General features: G+C 38.1%; 1 protein-coding gene across 6 annotated transcripts in view; it reads right to left on the bottom strand.

The window, feature by feature from the left end:
* GKAP1 (G kinase anchoring protein 1) overlaps positions 1-16998 on the bottom strand; it is an 83754-nt gene that overhangs the window by 32062 nt on the left and 34694 nt on the right. For 4 of the 6 annotated variants that reach the window (XM_055350848.2, XM_055350849.2, XM_063696494.1 and 1 more), the window contains 2 exons: positions 16127-16149; positions 4635-4787 (listed from right to left, as the gene is read on the bottom strand). In XM_055350848.2, coding sequence (XP_055206823.1) covers positions 4635-4787; positions 16127-16149 — 176 coding nt within the window. The remainder of the gene's footprint in view (positions 1-4634; positions 4788-16126; positions 16150-16998) is intronic. The other 2 variants (XM_055350851.2, XM_019034273.4) reach the window with 1 other exon arrangement.

Genomic DNA, 16998 nt, shown 5'->3' on the forward strand with positions numbered 1-16998 from the left:
TGGCTCTGTCCCCACCCAAATCTCATCTTGAATTGTAATAATCCCCAAGTGTCAAGGTGAAACTAGGTGGAGAGGGCAGTTTCCCCCATACTGCTCTCCGGTTAGTGAGTGAGTTCTCACAAGATCTGATGGTTTCCTAAGGGGCTTCCACTTTTTGCTCAGCACTCATTCTGTCTTCTGCCACCCTGTGAAAAGGTGCCTTCCACCATGATTGTAAGCCTCCTGAGGCCTCACTAGCCATGCACAACTGTGAGTCAAACCTCTTTTCTTTATAAATTACCCAATCTCGGGTATTTCTTCATAGCAGTGTGTGAATGGACTAATACAGTAAATTGGTACCACAGAGAGTCGGGCTGCTATAAAGATACCTGAAAATGTGGATATGACTTTGGAACTGGGTAACAGGCAGAGGCTGGAACACTTTGGAGGATTCAGAAGACAGGAAAATGTGGGAAAATCTGGAACTTCCTAGAGACTTGTTGAATGACAATGAAGTCCAGGCTGAGGTGGTCTCAGACGGAGATGAGGAACTTGCTGGGAACTGGAAAGGTCATTCTTGCTATGCTTTAGCAAAGAAACTGGTGGCTTTTTGCCCCTGCCCTAGAGATCTGTGGAATTTTGAGCCTCAGAGAGGTGACTTAGGGTATGTGGTGAAAGAAATTTCTAAGCAGCAAAGCATTCAAGAGGTGACAGAGCATAAAAGTTCAGAAAATTTGCAGCCTGACAATGCAGTAGAAAAGAAAAACCCACTTTCTGGGTAGAAATTCAAGTCTACAACACAAGTGAGAAGCAGCCAAATGCTAATCACCAAGACAATGGGGAAAATGTCTCCCAGGCATGTCAGAGACCTTCACAGAAGCCCCTCCCATCATAGGCCTGGAAGCCTAGGAGGGAAAATTGGTTTTCTGGGCTGGGTCCAGGGCCCCTCTGCTGTGTGCAGCCTAGGGACTTGGTGCCCTGTGTCCCAGCTGCTCCAGCCATGGCTAAAAATGGGGCCAAGGTACAGCTCAGACTTTTGCTTCAGAGGGTGCAAGCCCCAAGCCTTGGCAGCTTCTACATGATGTTGGTCCTGTGGGTGCACAGAAGAGAAGGACTGAGATTTGGGAAGCTCTGCCTAGATTTCAGAGGACGTATGGAAACTCCTGGATGTCCAGGTAGAGAGGTGTGCTACAGGGGCAGAGCCCTCATGGAGAACCTCTGCTAGGGCAGTGTGGAAGGGAAATGTGGGGTCAAGAGCCCCCACACAGAGTCCCTATTGGGGCACTGCCTAGCAGAGCTATGAGAAGGGACCACTGTCCTCCAGCCCCCAGAATGGTAGATCCACCCACGGTTTGCACCGGAAAAGCTGCAGACACTCAATGCCAGCCGTGAAAGCAGCCAGTAAGTGGAGGCTGTACCCTGCAAAGCCACAGAGGCAGAGTTGCCCAACACCGTGGGAGCCCATCTCTTTCATCAGCAAGACCTGGATGCGAGATGTGGAGTCAAAGGAGATCATTTCGGAACTTTAAGGTTTAATGACTGCCCTTTTGGATTTCAGACTTGCATGGGGCCTGTAGCCCCTCTGTTTTGGCCAATTTCTCCCATTTGGAATGGGCGTATTTACCCAATGCCTGTACTCCCATTGTATCTAGGAAGTAACTAACTTGCTTTTGACTTTATAGGCTCAGAGGCAGAAGGGACTTGCCTTTCTCAGATGAAACTTTAGACTTGGACTTCTGGGTTAATCGTGGAATGAGTTAAGACTTCGGAAGACTGTTGGGAAGGCATGATTGTGTTTTGAAATGTGAGGATATGAGATTTGGGAGGGGCCAGGGGCAGAATGATATGGTTGCGCTGTGTCCCCACCTGAATGTCATCTTGAATTATAATAATTCCCATGAGTACAGGGTGGGACCAGGTGGGAGATAATTGAGTTATGGGGGTGGCTTCCCCCATACTGGTCTTGTGATAGTGAGTGAATACTCATGAGATCTAATGGTCTACAAGGGGCTTCCCCCTTCACTTGGCACTCATTCTCTCTCCTGCCACCCTGTGAAGAGGTGCTTTCTACCATGATTGTAAGTTTCCTGAGGCCTCCCCAGCCAAGTGGAACTGTGAGTCAATTACACCTCTTTCCTTGATAAATTACCCAGTCTTGGGTATTTCTTCATAGCAGCATGAGAATGGACTAATACGCTTGGATTGTACATAAAATTTGGAAGTTGAGGAAAGACAGGAAAACATTAAATTTAATTCAATGCCAGAAAGAACCTCACGAGTACGTCAGGGTAGGCAAGGATTCCCCACTACTGAGTCGAAAATAGATTTTCCATAAGAAACAGTGTTATTTATAGACAAACCTTATTGCTGCATTAGAGTAAAAAGTTCTTAAAGCTTCTCCTGTATACCATATAACACAAATGTTAATAGATGGTGTTAATTTGCTGTAAGACTGAATTTACCAGTCTTTGTAGTAAACAAAGCGATAACATCCATTGAAGAGAGGAAAAGATAGAAACAAATGGGAACCAGATTATTCGAATTTGGAATGGCTATTGTAGGAATTTGTCAAATTCAGAAAGAGATCAATCAAAGGACTGTTAAGCAGAAATGAGACTATGGCAAAAGTTACATAGTACTGATTTTCAGATGAGAACATTAGCAGTGTTTTTAAAAATACTTTTTAAACACCTGCTGGCTGGAGAATTAAAACAGGCAAGGTAGACAATATTGTGCGAGCCAGTGCTACATACTGGCAAGAAAGGAATCACAGAAAATTAAGGAAGTAAGGGTAAAGTGTTCATGGGGACATTAGTGAAATTACAAGTTTCAAGCTAGGAGAATTGATGGATTGGAGGTCAATATAGGGTCAAGAACAGGTTCATAGTTAAGACGAAGTAAGAGACTAGTGGTTTTGGTGATAAAAATAAATGCAGACATAGAGGTCTGAGAGGTAACACACTTTCTCTGTATGATGGAATTGAAGATGTGGCAGTGAGGATCTTGGAGTAGGTCTCACCTCTTCCTGGTCCCATATATCCAGGACTGGGGTATGAGGAGAGAAAGCATCTTTTTCTCCCTCAGATAATATATCTTGGGTAACACTGGTTTGTAGCAGAGGCTGGCAAACTTTTGCTGCAAAGGGTCCAACAACAAACATCTTAGACTTTATGGGTTTTATACAGTCTCTGTCACATATTTTTTTTTTTTTTTTTGAGACAGAGTCTTGCTCTGTCATCCAGGCTAGAGTGCAGTGGTGTGATCTTGGCTCACTGCAATCTCTGACTCCTGGATTCAAGTGATTCTCCTCCTCAGCCTTCCGAGTAGCTGGGACTACAGGCGCCCTCCACAATGCTCAGTTATTTTTGTTTTTATTTCTAGTGGAGACAGGGTTTCATCATGTTGGCCAGGCTGGTCTCGAACTCCTGACCTCAAGTGATTCGCCAGCCTCAGTCTCCCAAAAGTGCTGGGATTGCAGGCAGGAGCCACAGCACCCAGCCATATTCTCTCTTTTCTAATTTTTAAAATTATTTATTTAATTTTGAAACACAGTCTTGCTCTGTCACCCAGACTGGAGTGCAGTGGCACCATCTTGGCTCACTGCAACCCCACCTCCTGGGTTCAAGCAATTCTCGTGTCTCAGCCTACCAAGTAGCTGAGATTATAGGCATGTGCCACCATGCTTGGTTAATTTTTGTATTTTTAGTAGAGATGAGGTTTTGCCATGTTGGCCAGGTTGGTCTTGAACTCCTGGCCTCAAGTGATCTGCCCGCTTCAGCCTCCCAAGTTCCTGGGATTACAGACATGAGCTACCGTGCCAGGCTCTTTTCTCTTTTTAAGTAGTATTTTGAAAATATGAATGCCATTCTTAGCTTACAGTCCTTATAATAACAGACCACTGACCAGATTTGATTCATGGGCTATAACTTGCCCTGTTGTATAGGATAAAATTCTAACTTCTTAGTTTCACAGAAAAGACATTTATGACATAAATCTAATCTATTTCTCCAGTCATGTCATCTCACACTTGCTTAACTGTAAACTTCTTAGTTGCAGAATTTTTCAGTTTCCTAAACATTTGGTCTAGGGCCTTTTATATTTCAGGACGTCTGTTGTCTCAGTTCCCTTAGACCCAAAGTCTTTCTCTATTTCTCAGCTTATACAGTTCCTCACTATTCATACTCCATCCCAAATGTCACTTTTTATATACCCACCACAATTCACCCAAGCAGTGATCAATTACCTTTGCTATTCAAAACCTCTTTTTTATTGTTCATATCTCCCTTAAAGTTTTCATTTGTGCTGAATGATGATCCTTTTACAGGTCTACCTCTCCATATCCCCACAACTCTGAGTGTCTAAGGGAAGAAAGGTCTTATCTATCTTTGTGTTTCCACTCCCTCATACGAGTGCCTAACAGTACATAGCTTATGGCACATGCTCAGCAAATAGTCATCAATGAATGAACTAGTCATACAGTATGAGTATACTTCATACTTTTTAATATAAATATCTTTGCGTGATAATTACTAAGATCATATCCTAAACTACTACTTTATACAATCACAATTTGATTCTACTGCTTACTTGTTTAAAAAATAAAAATTACATTTCAATTTCACCGTGATTTTAAGAGAATTTTCTACTTTACATGCCTGGTTGTGTTCATGAGCTGTACAATTATCTGTTCCATTATATTCTGTAAGCTGTTCTCTTCGTTTTTCTCTAATAAGAATTTTATGAACATCATCTTCCAGTCTATTGAAGAATCCTCCATCATGAGATAAAGTCTGAGAAGAACTCAATTCCTGCCAAAAATGAATTACGATTTACTATCATTCAACATGCGCTGATATGCATTTAATACACCTAGTCAACCACAAGAAGGGATATGCATTTAGTACACTAGTCAACCACTAGAAGGATAAAAAAAGAAAGAAAAATGACAGCTAAGAGACAATTAACGACTTGATCCTTCTCCATCTCCAGAAGATAAAACAGTAGAGACACATCTGGAAATTTCCTTTCATACTTCATATTTTTTGGACTTAGATATTGCTTTTTAAATTTCTGTTATTTACATACTGAACAACTCTCCAATTTAATGTGTACAAGACACTGGTTTTTAAATATATTCACAGAGTTGTACAACCATCACCCCAATCAACTATATAACAATTCCATCACCCCAAAAAGAAACTGTACCCATTAGCCGTCACTCCCCATTTCCTCCTAATACCTGCCACCCGCCCCAGGCAACACTAATCTATTTACTGTCTCTATAGATTTGCCTACTATGGACATTTTGTATATACAGAATAATCCAATATGTGAACTTTTGACTGGCTTCTCTGACTTAGCAAAATATTTTCAAGATTCATCCATATATGGCTTGTATCAGCACCTCATTCCTTTTTATTGCCAAATATCCCATTCTACATTTTATTTCTCCATTTCTTGGTTGATAGACATTTGGGTTGTTGCTACTTTTTGGCTATTATGAATTGTGCTGCTATAATATTCATGCACAAGATTTTGTGTGGACATATTTTCAATTCTCTTGGGTATATACCTAAGAGTAGAACTGCTGGTGACTCTATGTTTAACCTTTTGAGGTATCGCTAGATAATTTTCCAAAGCAGCCCATCATTTTACAATTCCATCAGCAGTCAAGTGGGTTGCAATTTCTCCACATTCTCATCAACACTTGTTGTTATCTGCCTTTTTCATGATAGCCACCGGGTGTGAAGTGCTATCTCATTGCGGTTTTCAGTCGCATTTCCCTGACAGCGAATGGTGCTGAACATCCCTTTTGTGTGCTTATTGAAGATTTGTATATCTTCTTGGAGAAATGTCTTCTCAGATCCTTTGCCCATTTTTTAACTGGGTTACTTGTTTTTTTGAGTTGTAACAGTTCTTTATATATTCTAAATGTCTGTATCTTATTGAATATGATTTACAAACATTTACTACCATTTCATGGGTTGTCTTCGCATATTCTTGATGGTATTCTTTCTATCACAGAAGTTTTTAAATTTGATGAAGTCCAATTTTATCCAAGAAACCATTGCTTAACTCAAAAATTTACTCCTATATTTTCTTCTAAAAGTTTTACAGATTTAGCTCATGTGTTTAGTTCTGTGATCCATTTTGAGTTAATTTTTGTACACAGTGTGAAGAAAGGGTCGAAATTCACTCTTCTGCATGACAATATCCAGCATCATGTGTTGAGAAGATTATTCTTTTGCCCTTTTAACTGCGTTGGGACTCTTGTCCAAAATCAATAGTTTGTTTCTGAACTCTTAATCCTATTCTATCAATCTGTAAATGTCTATTTTTATGCCAGTACCAGATTGTCTTGATTATTATAGTTTTATGTTGCTCAATCTTTTACACTGCTTTTTTTTTTGAGACAGAGTTTCACTCTTGTTGCCCAGGCGGAGTGCAATGGCATGATCTCGGCTCACTACAACCTCTTCCTGCCAGGCCAGGTTCAAGCAATTCTCCCACCTCAGCCTCCTGAGTAGCTGGGATTAAAGGCATGTGCCACCACACCCGGGTAATTTAGTATTTTAGTAGAGACGTGGTTTCACCATGTTGGCCAGGCTCGTCTCGAACTCCTGACCTCAGGTGATCTGTCCGCCTCAGCCTCCCAAAGTGCTGGGATTACAGGCATGAGACACTGCGTCCGGCGTTACATTACATTTTAAAATAATTTTTATATAAATTCCACATGCCAATAGAAGATTTTTAAAAGATAAGATTTTTATCACTGTCTATCCAATTATATATTAGAAATTTTACATTCTCCAAGAAAAGGAGCATTTCCTCTTCAACATCCTGTTATGAAGACAGAGACTGAAGAAAATATTCCTCTCACTCATTGGTTTCACCTATGTCCCACATTCTCTTTTTTTTGAGACAGTCTCACTCTCATCCAGGCTGGAGTGCAGTGGCCCGATCTCGGCTCACTACAACCCTCACCCCTTTAGGTTCAAGCGATTCTTGTGCCTCAGCCTCCCAAATAGCTGGGATTACAGGCGCATGCCACCACTCCTGGCTAATTTTTTTTGTTGTTTGTTTGTTTAGCAGAGATGGGGTTTCACCATGTTGGCCAGCGGGTCTCAAACTCCTGACCTCAGGTGATCCACCCGCCTCAGCCTCCCAAACTGCTAGGATTATAGGTGTTAGCCACCATGCCTGTCCCCACATTCTTGAACTACAGCTATTCACAATTGTATCTGTGGGCAAACGACCCCAAGGTTCAATAATTGTTCATACTTTTCACTTCACATTATCTTAGAAAGTAAAGTGTTTGAAAAAAATTTATTTGTATACCAGTGCTTACTATATGAATGACATTAAAAATGATTGTGCAACACTTTATATCTTGCAAAGCACTTAAACAAACATTACCTTATCTGAATTTCATAAACATCATGAGAAGTTGATGAGCAAGTATTATTTCCCCCCCAAGTAATTATGGCCTTAAGAATGCATGTGCGATTGCTAAGGGATACAGACATAACTCTAAAATTACTGCTTCATAAAACAGTTCCAGTATATTCTTGTAAGATTTTATTTTACAGCAATAAATACAGAAATGCTAAAAACCACTGCTGAGCTTCTGTGGAAAGAATAACATACTGCTAGCAACTAATCAGCCTCTGGATTTAATATCACTAGAGATTATAATTATAATTATAATTCTAGCCAATGTCCCTGCTTGTTGATAGTTGCTCCCATTACCATCACATCATGCCTATCACAAAGGGCATTCTGTCCCTTAAGTATTTTTGAGTGAGGCACAAAGTTTCTTTTTGATCTAGAGATGGGATTTTTTTCAAAAGATATATTGATAACAAACTATAGGGGGGAGAAAAGCAAAAATAAATCAACTACTACACACCACACACACCAGAAAAAAAGATTAAAATATGGCAAATGTAAAAACATAAAATATTTAACATAATAAATCTAGCCAATTCAATTTCAGTTTAATTCAAATTCTGCACACCTATTTGGTACCAAGCATACAATGAATAAGACAGTATGGTGCTTATGTAAGTATAGACATACAGATCAATGGAACAGAATTGAGAATCTAGATATGAGCCTTCATATTTATGATCAAATTTACTTTTTAAAAAGGGGTCAAGGTATTTTATTAAGGATATAAGAGTGTTGTGCTGGGAGAAGTGTCTACGCATATGCCACAATTCACAAAAATTAACTCAAAATATGGATCACAGACTCTTAAAGGAAGAACTAAAACTATAAAGCCTCTAGAATAAATCATCATGACTTGTGTTAGGCAAAGATTTATTTAATGAACACCAAAAGTACAATCCATAAAGTCACAAACTAGACTTGGTAACAATTTAAAACTTTTGTGCTTCAAAAGACACAATTAAAAAACCAAAAAGACATCCCCAAAATATGTACATCTATTTTGTATCAATAAAAAATTAAAAAGAAAAGGCAAGGCATAGCCTGGAAGAAAGTATTTGCTAATCATGTATCTGATAGAGGACTTGTTTTCAGACATACAAAGAAATCATACAAATCAATAAGAAAACATACAAAGATGAGCAAAAAATTTGAATAGATATTTCCAGAAGATATAAGAATGGCTGATAAGCATATGAAAAGATGTCTGAAATCACCAGTTATTAGGAACATGCAAATTAAAACTACAATGAAATACATTACATACCCACTAGAATGGCTATAATCAAAACAAGAGACAATATCAAGCGTTGGCAAGGATGCATAGGAGCTAGAACTCTCATATATTGCTGGTGGGAGTGAAAAATGGTAGTCATTTTGAAAAACAATTTGACAGACTCTTTAAAAGTTAGACATAAATTCACCATACAACCCAGCAATTTCACTCCTAAGTAACCACCTAAGAGAAATTAAAACACATCCACACAAAGACATACGTCAAATGTGCATAGCAAGCCTATAACCTGGTGAATAAACAACATTTATACAATGAAATACTATTCAGTGATACAGCTGAAATAACTACTGCCACATGCTACAACACGGATATACCTCAAAAACATTATGCTAAGTGAAAGAAGCCAAACACAAAGACTATACATTCTATGAGTCCATTATAGGTTACAAGAAACTGCAAATCTCTAGAGACAGAAAGTAGATCAGTGGTTGCCAGGGGCTGAAGGTGGGAGTAGGGATTGACTACAAATGGCTATGAGGGAATTTTCTGAGATTATGGAAATGCTCCAAAACTAGACTGTGTTTATGGCTGCACAACTATGAGTGAATTATATACTTGCAATAGGTGAATTTTATAGTATTTAAATTGTAACTCAATACAGTTGTTTAAAAAAAACACACTTGATCCCACACCATTCTACTTAAAAACTAGAATATTACCTACAGACCTTATGGCCCATCTATATACTCTTCCCTTAGTCTCATCTTCGTGCCTCGACAAGGTAACCATTACCTCAACTTAGTGTTGATCATTTCCATGTTTTTGTTGTTTTACAGATGCATCACTAAATAATATAATTTCATTTTGTTTGGTTTCTTAACTTTTTATTATGAAAATTTTCACCCATATACTCTACATTTAGATTTAAGGACTTTCTACATTTAGCCCTCCTTTTTGGGCCTAGGTATTTTATAATAAAGTGCAGTTATTATGATAGTTCATCTCGAAATTCTTTCACATGCAGCTATAAAAAATTGTCCAATTTAACCATATTATCATCATCATACCTAACAAAAATCATATTTGTTAACATCACCTTATTCCTACTTTATTATTATTATTATTATTTTGTAGACAGTTTTGCTCTAGGCACGTGCCATCACACCCGGCTAATTTTTCTATTTTTAGTAGAGACGGGGTTTCACCACGTTGGCCAGGCTGGTCTCCGACCTCCTGGCCTCAAGTGATCCACCCGCCTCGGCCTCCCAAAGTGCTGGGATTACAGGCGTGAGCCACTGTGCCTGGTCTATACCTACTTTACATTAACTCAAGATGGATTTAAGACTTAAATGTAAGACCTAAAACTACAAGAATCCTAGAATAAAACCTAGGAAATACCAATGGGGACACTGGCCTTGGGAAAGAGTTTATGACCAACTCCTCAAAAGCAATTGCAGGTCAGGCACGGTGGCTCACGCCTGTAGTCCCAGCACTTTGGGAGGTCAAGGTAGGTGGATCACTTGAGCCCCGGAGTTCAAGACCAGCCTGGACAACATGGCGAAACCCTGTCTCTATCAAAAATACAAAAAACTAGCTGGGAGTGGTGGCATGTGCCTGTAGTCCCAGCTGCTGTGGTGGGAGGATTGCTTGAGCCTGGGAGGCAGAGGTTGTAGTAAGCTGAGACCGTGCCATTGCACTCCAGCCTGGGTGACAGAGCAAGACCCTGTCTCAAAAAAAAAAAAAGCCAATTGTAGCAAAAACAAAAACTTGACAAACGGGACCTAGTTAAACTAAAAAGCTTCGGCACAGCAAAAGAAACTATCAATAGAGTAAACAGAAAACCATTTTTTTTTTTTTTTTTTTTTTTGAGACAGAGGCTGGCTCTGTTGCCAGGTTGAAATGCAGCAGTGCGATCTCGACTCACTGCAACCTCCACCTCCCGGGTTCAGGCGATTCTCCTGCCTCAGCTCCTGAGTAGCTGGGACTACAGGTGCATGCCACCACACCCAGATAATTTTTGTATTTTTAGTAGAGACGGGATTTCACCATGTTGGCCAGGACGGTCTCGATCTCTTGACCTCGTGATCCACCCACCTCAGCTTCCCAAAGTGCTGGGATTACAGGGGTGAACAACCGCGCCCGGCCCCTTCTTTTTTTTTTTTAAGAGATGAAGTCTCACTGTCGCCCATGCTAGAGTGCAGTGGTGCTATCATAGCTCATCCTGGAATTCCTGAGCTCAAATGATCTTCCTGCCTCAGCATCCAGAGTAGCTGGGACTACAGGTGTGCACCACTGAGCCTGCTAATTTTGTTTATGAAAATTTTTAGAGATGGGATCACACTATGTTGCCTAGGCTGGTCTGGATCTCCTGGCCTCAAGCATTCCTCTCACCTCAGCCTCTGGAGTAGCTGGCATTACAGGCGCCAGCCACCATGCCTGGCTCTGGGCTCGTCTTGTATATTCCCTGTCATCGCCCTAGATACAGCCATTTCTCCAAGGAGTCCTGGTTCCTTTTATTGGAGAATGGTTTTAGAACCAGTAATCAATTTAACATCATAAAAATAACCTCATATTCTATGACCCCGATGTGATATGATAGGAAATATATCACACCATCTAGGAAATATTCTTGCCTCCCTCAACTCCTCAAGAAAACAACTTGATGGATGACAGAGCCTTGGCAGATGTTAAAACGGAAAAAAAATTTTTTTTTGAAAGAAAACAACTTGAGTCGGGCACAGTGGCTCACTCCTGAAATCCCAACACTATGGGAGGCCAAGGCCGGTAGATCACTTGAGGCCAGGAGTTTGAGACCAGCCTGAGCAACCCAGTGAAACCCCGTCTCTAATAAAAATAAAAAATTAACTGGGCGTGGTGGTGGGCGCCTGTAATCCCAGCTACTCGGGAAGCTGAGGCACAAGAATCGCTTGAACCCAGGAAGCAGAGGTTGCAGTGAGCCAAGATCGCGCCACTGCACTCCAGCCAGGAGGACACAGAGAGACTCTGTCTCAAAAAAAAAAAAAAGAAAAAGAGAGAAAAGAAAAGAAAAAAAAAAAAAGAAATGAATCTATCAAACCTCAAAAGCTAATTAACAGTTTATAAGAAATTCTGTAAAGCTATAACCCCGAGACCCCCAAGTAATCATGTGATCTTGCCTGAAGTGAAGGAACAGATAGCAGCTGAGAGTAGGGAGTGAAATGGAGAGTCCTAAAGCTGTCTAAATGCCTGGATCCAGTCAACTATGAGGTCAACTCTCTCCCTATTCTTCCATGATGTGGTTACATTAACCAAATAACTGTCTCTGTTTTGTTTATGCTGGATTGAGTTGGGCTTCTGTTGCTTACAACCAAAGAGAGCTAACAAATGTAACACATACAAACAAGGAAAGGCTTAGTAACAAGAATGAGCTCAAAACACTGAGAAGAATAGAAAATAGGTTGAATCTTTAGGTAAAACCAGATTCTAGGTGAGATTTATTTAAAGCTAGATTAAATTTATTTGCTTTTAAAATTTAATAACCTAAAAAAAAAAAAGAAACAAAATAAAAAATTTAGGCCAGGTGCAGTGGCTCACACCTCTAATCCCACTTTGGGAGGCCGAGGCAGGTGGATCACGAGGTCAAGAGATAGAGACCATCCTGGCCAACATGGTGAAACCCCACCTCTATTAAAAATACAAAAATTAGCTGGGCATGGTGGTGCACATCTGTAGACCCCAGCTACTCGGGAGACTGAGGCACGAGAATCGCTTGAACCCGGGAGGTGGAGGTTGCACCACTGCATTCCAGCTTGGCAAGATAGCGAGACTCCATCTCAGAAAGAAAAATAAAATTAATAGTCTAATTTTATTACTGCTACACTCCTGTGTGTTGGTAGCATTAACTATAGGGTTCATTTTTTTTAGCGTATTTTTCTTTATTCTTTATTTCAATTGCATTCTGATCATTTATCATAATTTTAGAAATCAACAGATCCAACATTACTTTTCATAATATAACTAGGGCCTAAAGTGAATAAATTATTTGTCCACGCTCATAATCAGCTAAAGGTAGACATGTGGAGCATAGTGCTAAAGCACAGTGCTATAAGAAGGAAGTAGGTTGTAGAGACAGGACTGGGTTTGTTCCCTGGTTCCTTTCTTCACACAGTCCTTTTTATTTTTAATATAATTTTTACATAAGTGTTACACGGACATGATAGAAAATTCAGAAGCTTATACTGTAAAAAGCAGGCAGGCTATTTCTCATATCCCTCTGTCCAATATCTCCCCCACTGCCACCTTTGACAACCACTGTTACAGTTTCTTGGGTACTCTTCCAATGACAGTGCATTCAAGCATATTGAAGACTGGATCATTTACACTTCAAGACATATGATGATCACTAAGATTTTTAAAACTAAAACCATACTAGAAGGACTGGAGTTTGGAAGGCCAGATAAAATTGGGACTAGAGAGAAATGAGTATCTATGAGATACCCTTCCTAACAGTTCTGGCATTTAAAAAGCAACATATTAAAAAACAAAACAACTTCAGTCCAACAGAAGAAAAAAGACTAAGAATCAAATAAAACTCCTGAAAAGGCATGATTTGTTGAGATATTATAAAGAGGTATGTACAAGCACCTACTCTAGACAGAAGAAAAAAGAAATAATGAAATTAACCTGAGAACAAGTTTAGGTAGCACCAAGAATATATATGCAGTTCAAGTACACCTCATCACCCATCAATAAAGTGAAATATTTTCCCTTCTGAATGTTATCCAATAAATATCTGATTTAAGGGGAGGTAGGTAAGAAGAATATTATTTGCCACAGATGTTAGGAACTTAAGAGTAGCCATGAAAAAAAAAATCCCTTGGCCTAAGTAATATATTAAAGATGGAATGAATTAAATTAATCATTCAGCATACAATGTTAACAAAACTAGTACATTTGTAGGAGCAAATAACATTTTGTTTGAGAGTTCAAATTGGAATTTTCTTTAGGCTTTTTTGGATTCTCTGTGGAAAAAAAGATCTTCTAAATTTCTAGATCAATGGTATAACCGTTGTAACATTTAAACATTTAAGTCCCAGAAAGTAATGCCTCTAATGGAAATGGAACATAATTTTGGCATACTTTTAACAAGTATCAAAAGGTACACCAGTCAGAATGGCTATTACTAAAAAGTCAAAAAATAACAGATACTGGCAGGGTCACAGAGAGAAAGAAATGCTTATCCACTGTTGGTGGGAATGTAAATTAGTTCAACCACTGTGGAAAGCAGTGTGACGATTCCTCAAAGAACTAAAAACAGAAATACCATTTGATCCAGCAATCCCATCACTGGGTATATACCCAGAGGAATATAAATGGTTCTATTATAAAGACACATGCACACATATGTTCACTGAAGCACTGTTCACAATAGCAGACATGAAATCAACCTAAATGCCCATCAATGGTAGACTGGATAAAGAAAACGTGGTACATATGCACCATGGAATACTATGCAGCCATAAAAAAGAATGAGACTGTGTCCTCTGCAGGGACATGGATAGAGCTAGATGCCATTATCCTCAACAAACTAATGCAGAAACAAAAACCAAATACTGCATGTTCTCACTTTAAGTGGGAACTAAATAATGAGAACACATGGACACATAGAGGGGAACAAGACACACTGGGGCTTACCAGAGGGTGAAGGGTGGGAGGAGGGAGAGGATCAAGAAAAATAACTAATGGGTACTAGGCTTAATACCTGGGTGACAAAATAATCTGTATAACAAACCACCGTGACCAAAATTTACCTATATAATAAACCTACACATGTACCCCTGAACTTTAAAAGTTAAAAAACAAAAATAAAGATAACGTGAATTACATATTCTTATAACCAAATTCTTAATATAGTTGTAAGGGAAATAAATCATAATTAGACTGTATTTACAAATGTGGAACTTAATCATTAGAAATCTTCAAAATGAATTTTATTATATATCAGATTATTTAACAAGACAGAGCACAGCTCTAAAATTATAAGGAAAGACAAGATATATTATTCTACATACAGAAGCTTGTTTAAATACAACTCATCTTTAATATATTAAATAGGTAGGATCTTGTCATTTTGCATTTTTTGTCTTCTTTCAAATCAGGAAAGAAGAAAACGCAAGCATCAAACAGTTTATAGAGTTGTCTTAGGAGCAGGTACACCATGTGTATCTGCTTTCTTATTTGTATAACACTATCCCCCAAATAAATCAATGGACAAAAATAAATTGGAATCAGTTCAAAAGTATGTTTTCCACTTTCAAACATGGAATTAATATTCAGTCTATATATGTAGTCATTTAAATTTTAATCTAAAAAATGATGACAATGGTTTGCAAATAACTTTAAAAAAAATTGACCATCTGTTTCAACAACAAATCAATTCTGTGTTTGCATGCATAGTAGTTAGGAACTAAATTATTAATATAATCACAAAATTATTTAGATGTGATTTTTTTTAAGAGATAGATTTCGTTTTCCTAGCCTGTCAAGCAAATGTTTGAAACAAACAAAAAAATGGTCAGAAGCCATATATATATACACACACACACACGCACATATACATACACATATATATATATACACATATACACATATGTGTGTATATATATACACATATGTGTGTATATATACACACACACATATATGTGTATATATATACACACACACACACACACATATATATTCTAAAGTGAAATCGAGGACCATCTGACCATAAAAAATTAAACAATGGAATGCCTAATAAGAACACATACATAATAGAAGAATAAAACTTTGAAATTATTACCTTAAAAGATAAAAATAATTTTAACATTTTATTAGTATCTTCCTCAATGTTAGAGGATTTTTTTAATGGCACAATCTCCCAACTAAAAGATCTGGAGAGGCTGTACTATAGTATTTAAATAACAGAAACAAAAAACCCCAAATCCCCAACACCAGGAAGTGTAGGCTACACTAACAGTGAATGGTAAGAGAAGTATATAATCAGGTTACTTTTACCCATGAGTATATCTAAAGAATCACAGTTTATTTCAAACTTCCATAATTCCAAAATAATATGAGACATCTTCTCAGGATAAGTTTTTAATAAAGATTAAAATATAGAGTGAGAGATTAAACCACTTTTCTCTGAGATTTTAAGCTTGGCACACACACAAGTAAGCTTTGGCTCATACACATATATATACAAATTAGGATGATAAAGCCAAATGATATTATGCTTCATGCAAATAATCTTATTTTTATTCTACAACAATGCATTTTACATCCTTATATAATGGCAGAAACATGACTGGGTTCACTCAAGACAAACCTATGGGTTGTCCTTTAAATGATTATGTCTCAAAAAAGACTTACTGCTAAATATTTAAGTATTATTCTTAAAATCATCAGTGTTTTCTACAAGATGGCTACAATAAGACTTACCTCAGTCTTTTTACTAATGTGATCTGTAAATGAAAAAGAAACAAAGATGAAACTTTATTGAAGGAATTTAACATACAAAAATGTAAAAAAAAAAAAAAAGAAACTGAAAGAATTTCAAAATTATCTCCTATGAGTTATAGAAGTCATTTAAGAGTTTTCTAGGATTCTCATCTGATTTACTTTTCTAGGTTTAAGATGTTAAAATTCAGTATATAATTACTAATTTACTCAGCTTAAGGAACGTCTAATCCTAGTAAATCCCACCCATATCAAGGGATATTACTGCATTTTAAGCATATGAGTTCCACATAATCTAGTTTTTTGGTTCCACATAATTTGGGAGGTTGGGGGAGCAAGTCAAGGGGACACAAATATGTCCAAAATCAAATCACAGGTTACTATAACTATAAAAAATGTTCACATTACTGCTTTTGTGTAATGAAAAGGTAGAATAGTAATTTATGTCCTTTAAAACTACTAGCTATTTTATTTTAAAAGCATATATCAAGGTGACATAATAGCACTATTAAAAAACCTAAAAATTGATACATATTTATAGAATTAACACAAAAAATAACCCATAACAAATACATCTAGATGAAACAAATTATTGGCCTAGAAACAACACAGCATTTCTGGAAAGGAATTATCAAGAGCAGAATGAGGAAAGCATAAGGGAATCTAAAGTACAAATAAGGCCAGGGGCGATGGCTCACACCTGTAATCCCAGCACTTTGGGAGGCCCAGGCGGGCGGATCACCTGAGGCCAGGAGTTTGAGACCAGGCTGGCCAACATGGTGAAACCCCATCTCTACTAAAAATAAAAAAACTAGCCAGGCATGGTGGTACACACTTGTAATCCCAATTACTTG

Source organism: Gorilla gorilla, chromosome 13 (assembly GCF_029281585.2).
Source record: "Gorilla gorilla gorilla isolate KB3781 chromosome 13, NHGRI_mGorGor1-v2.1_pri, whole genome shotgun sequence".
Lineage (NCBI taxonomy): Eukaryota > Metazoa > Chordata > Mammalia > Primates > Hominidae > Gorilla > Gorilla gorilla.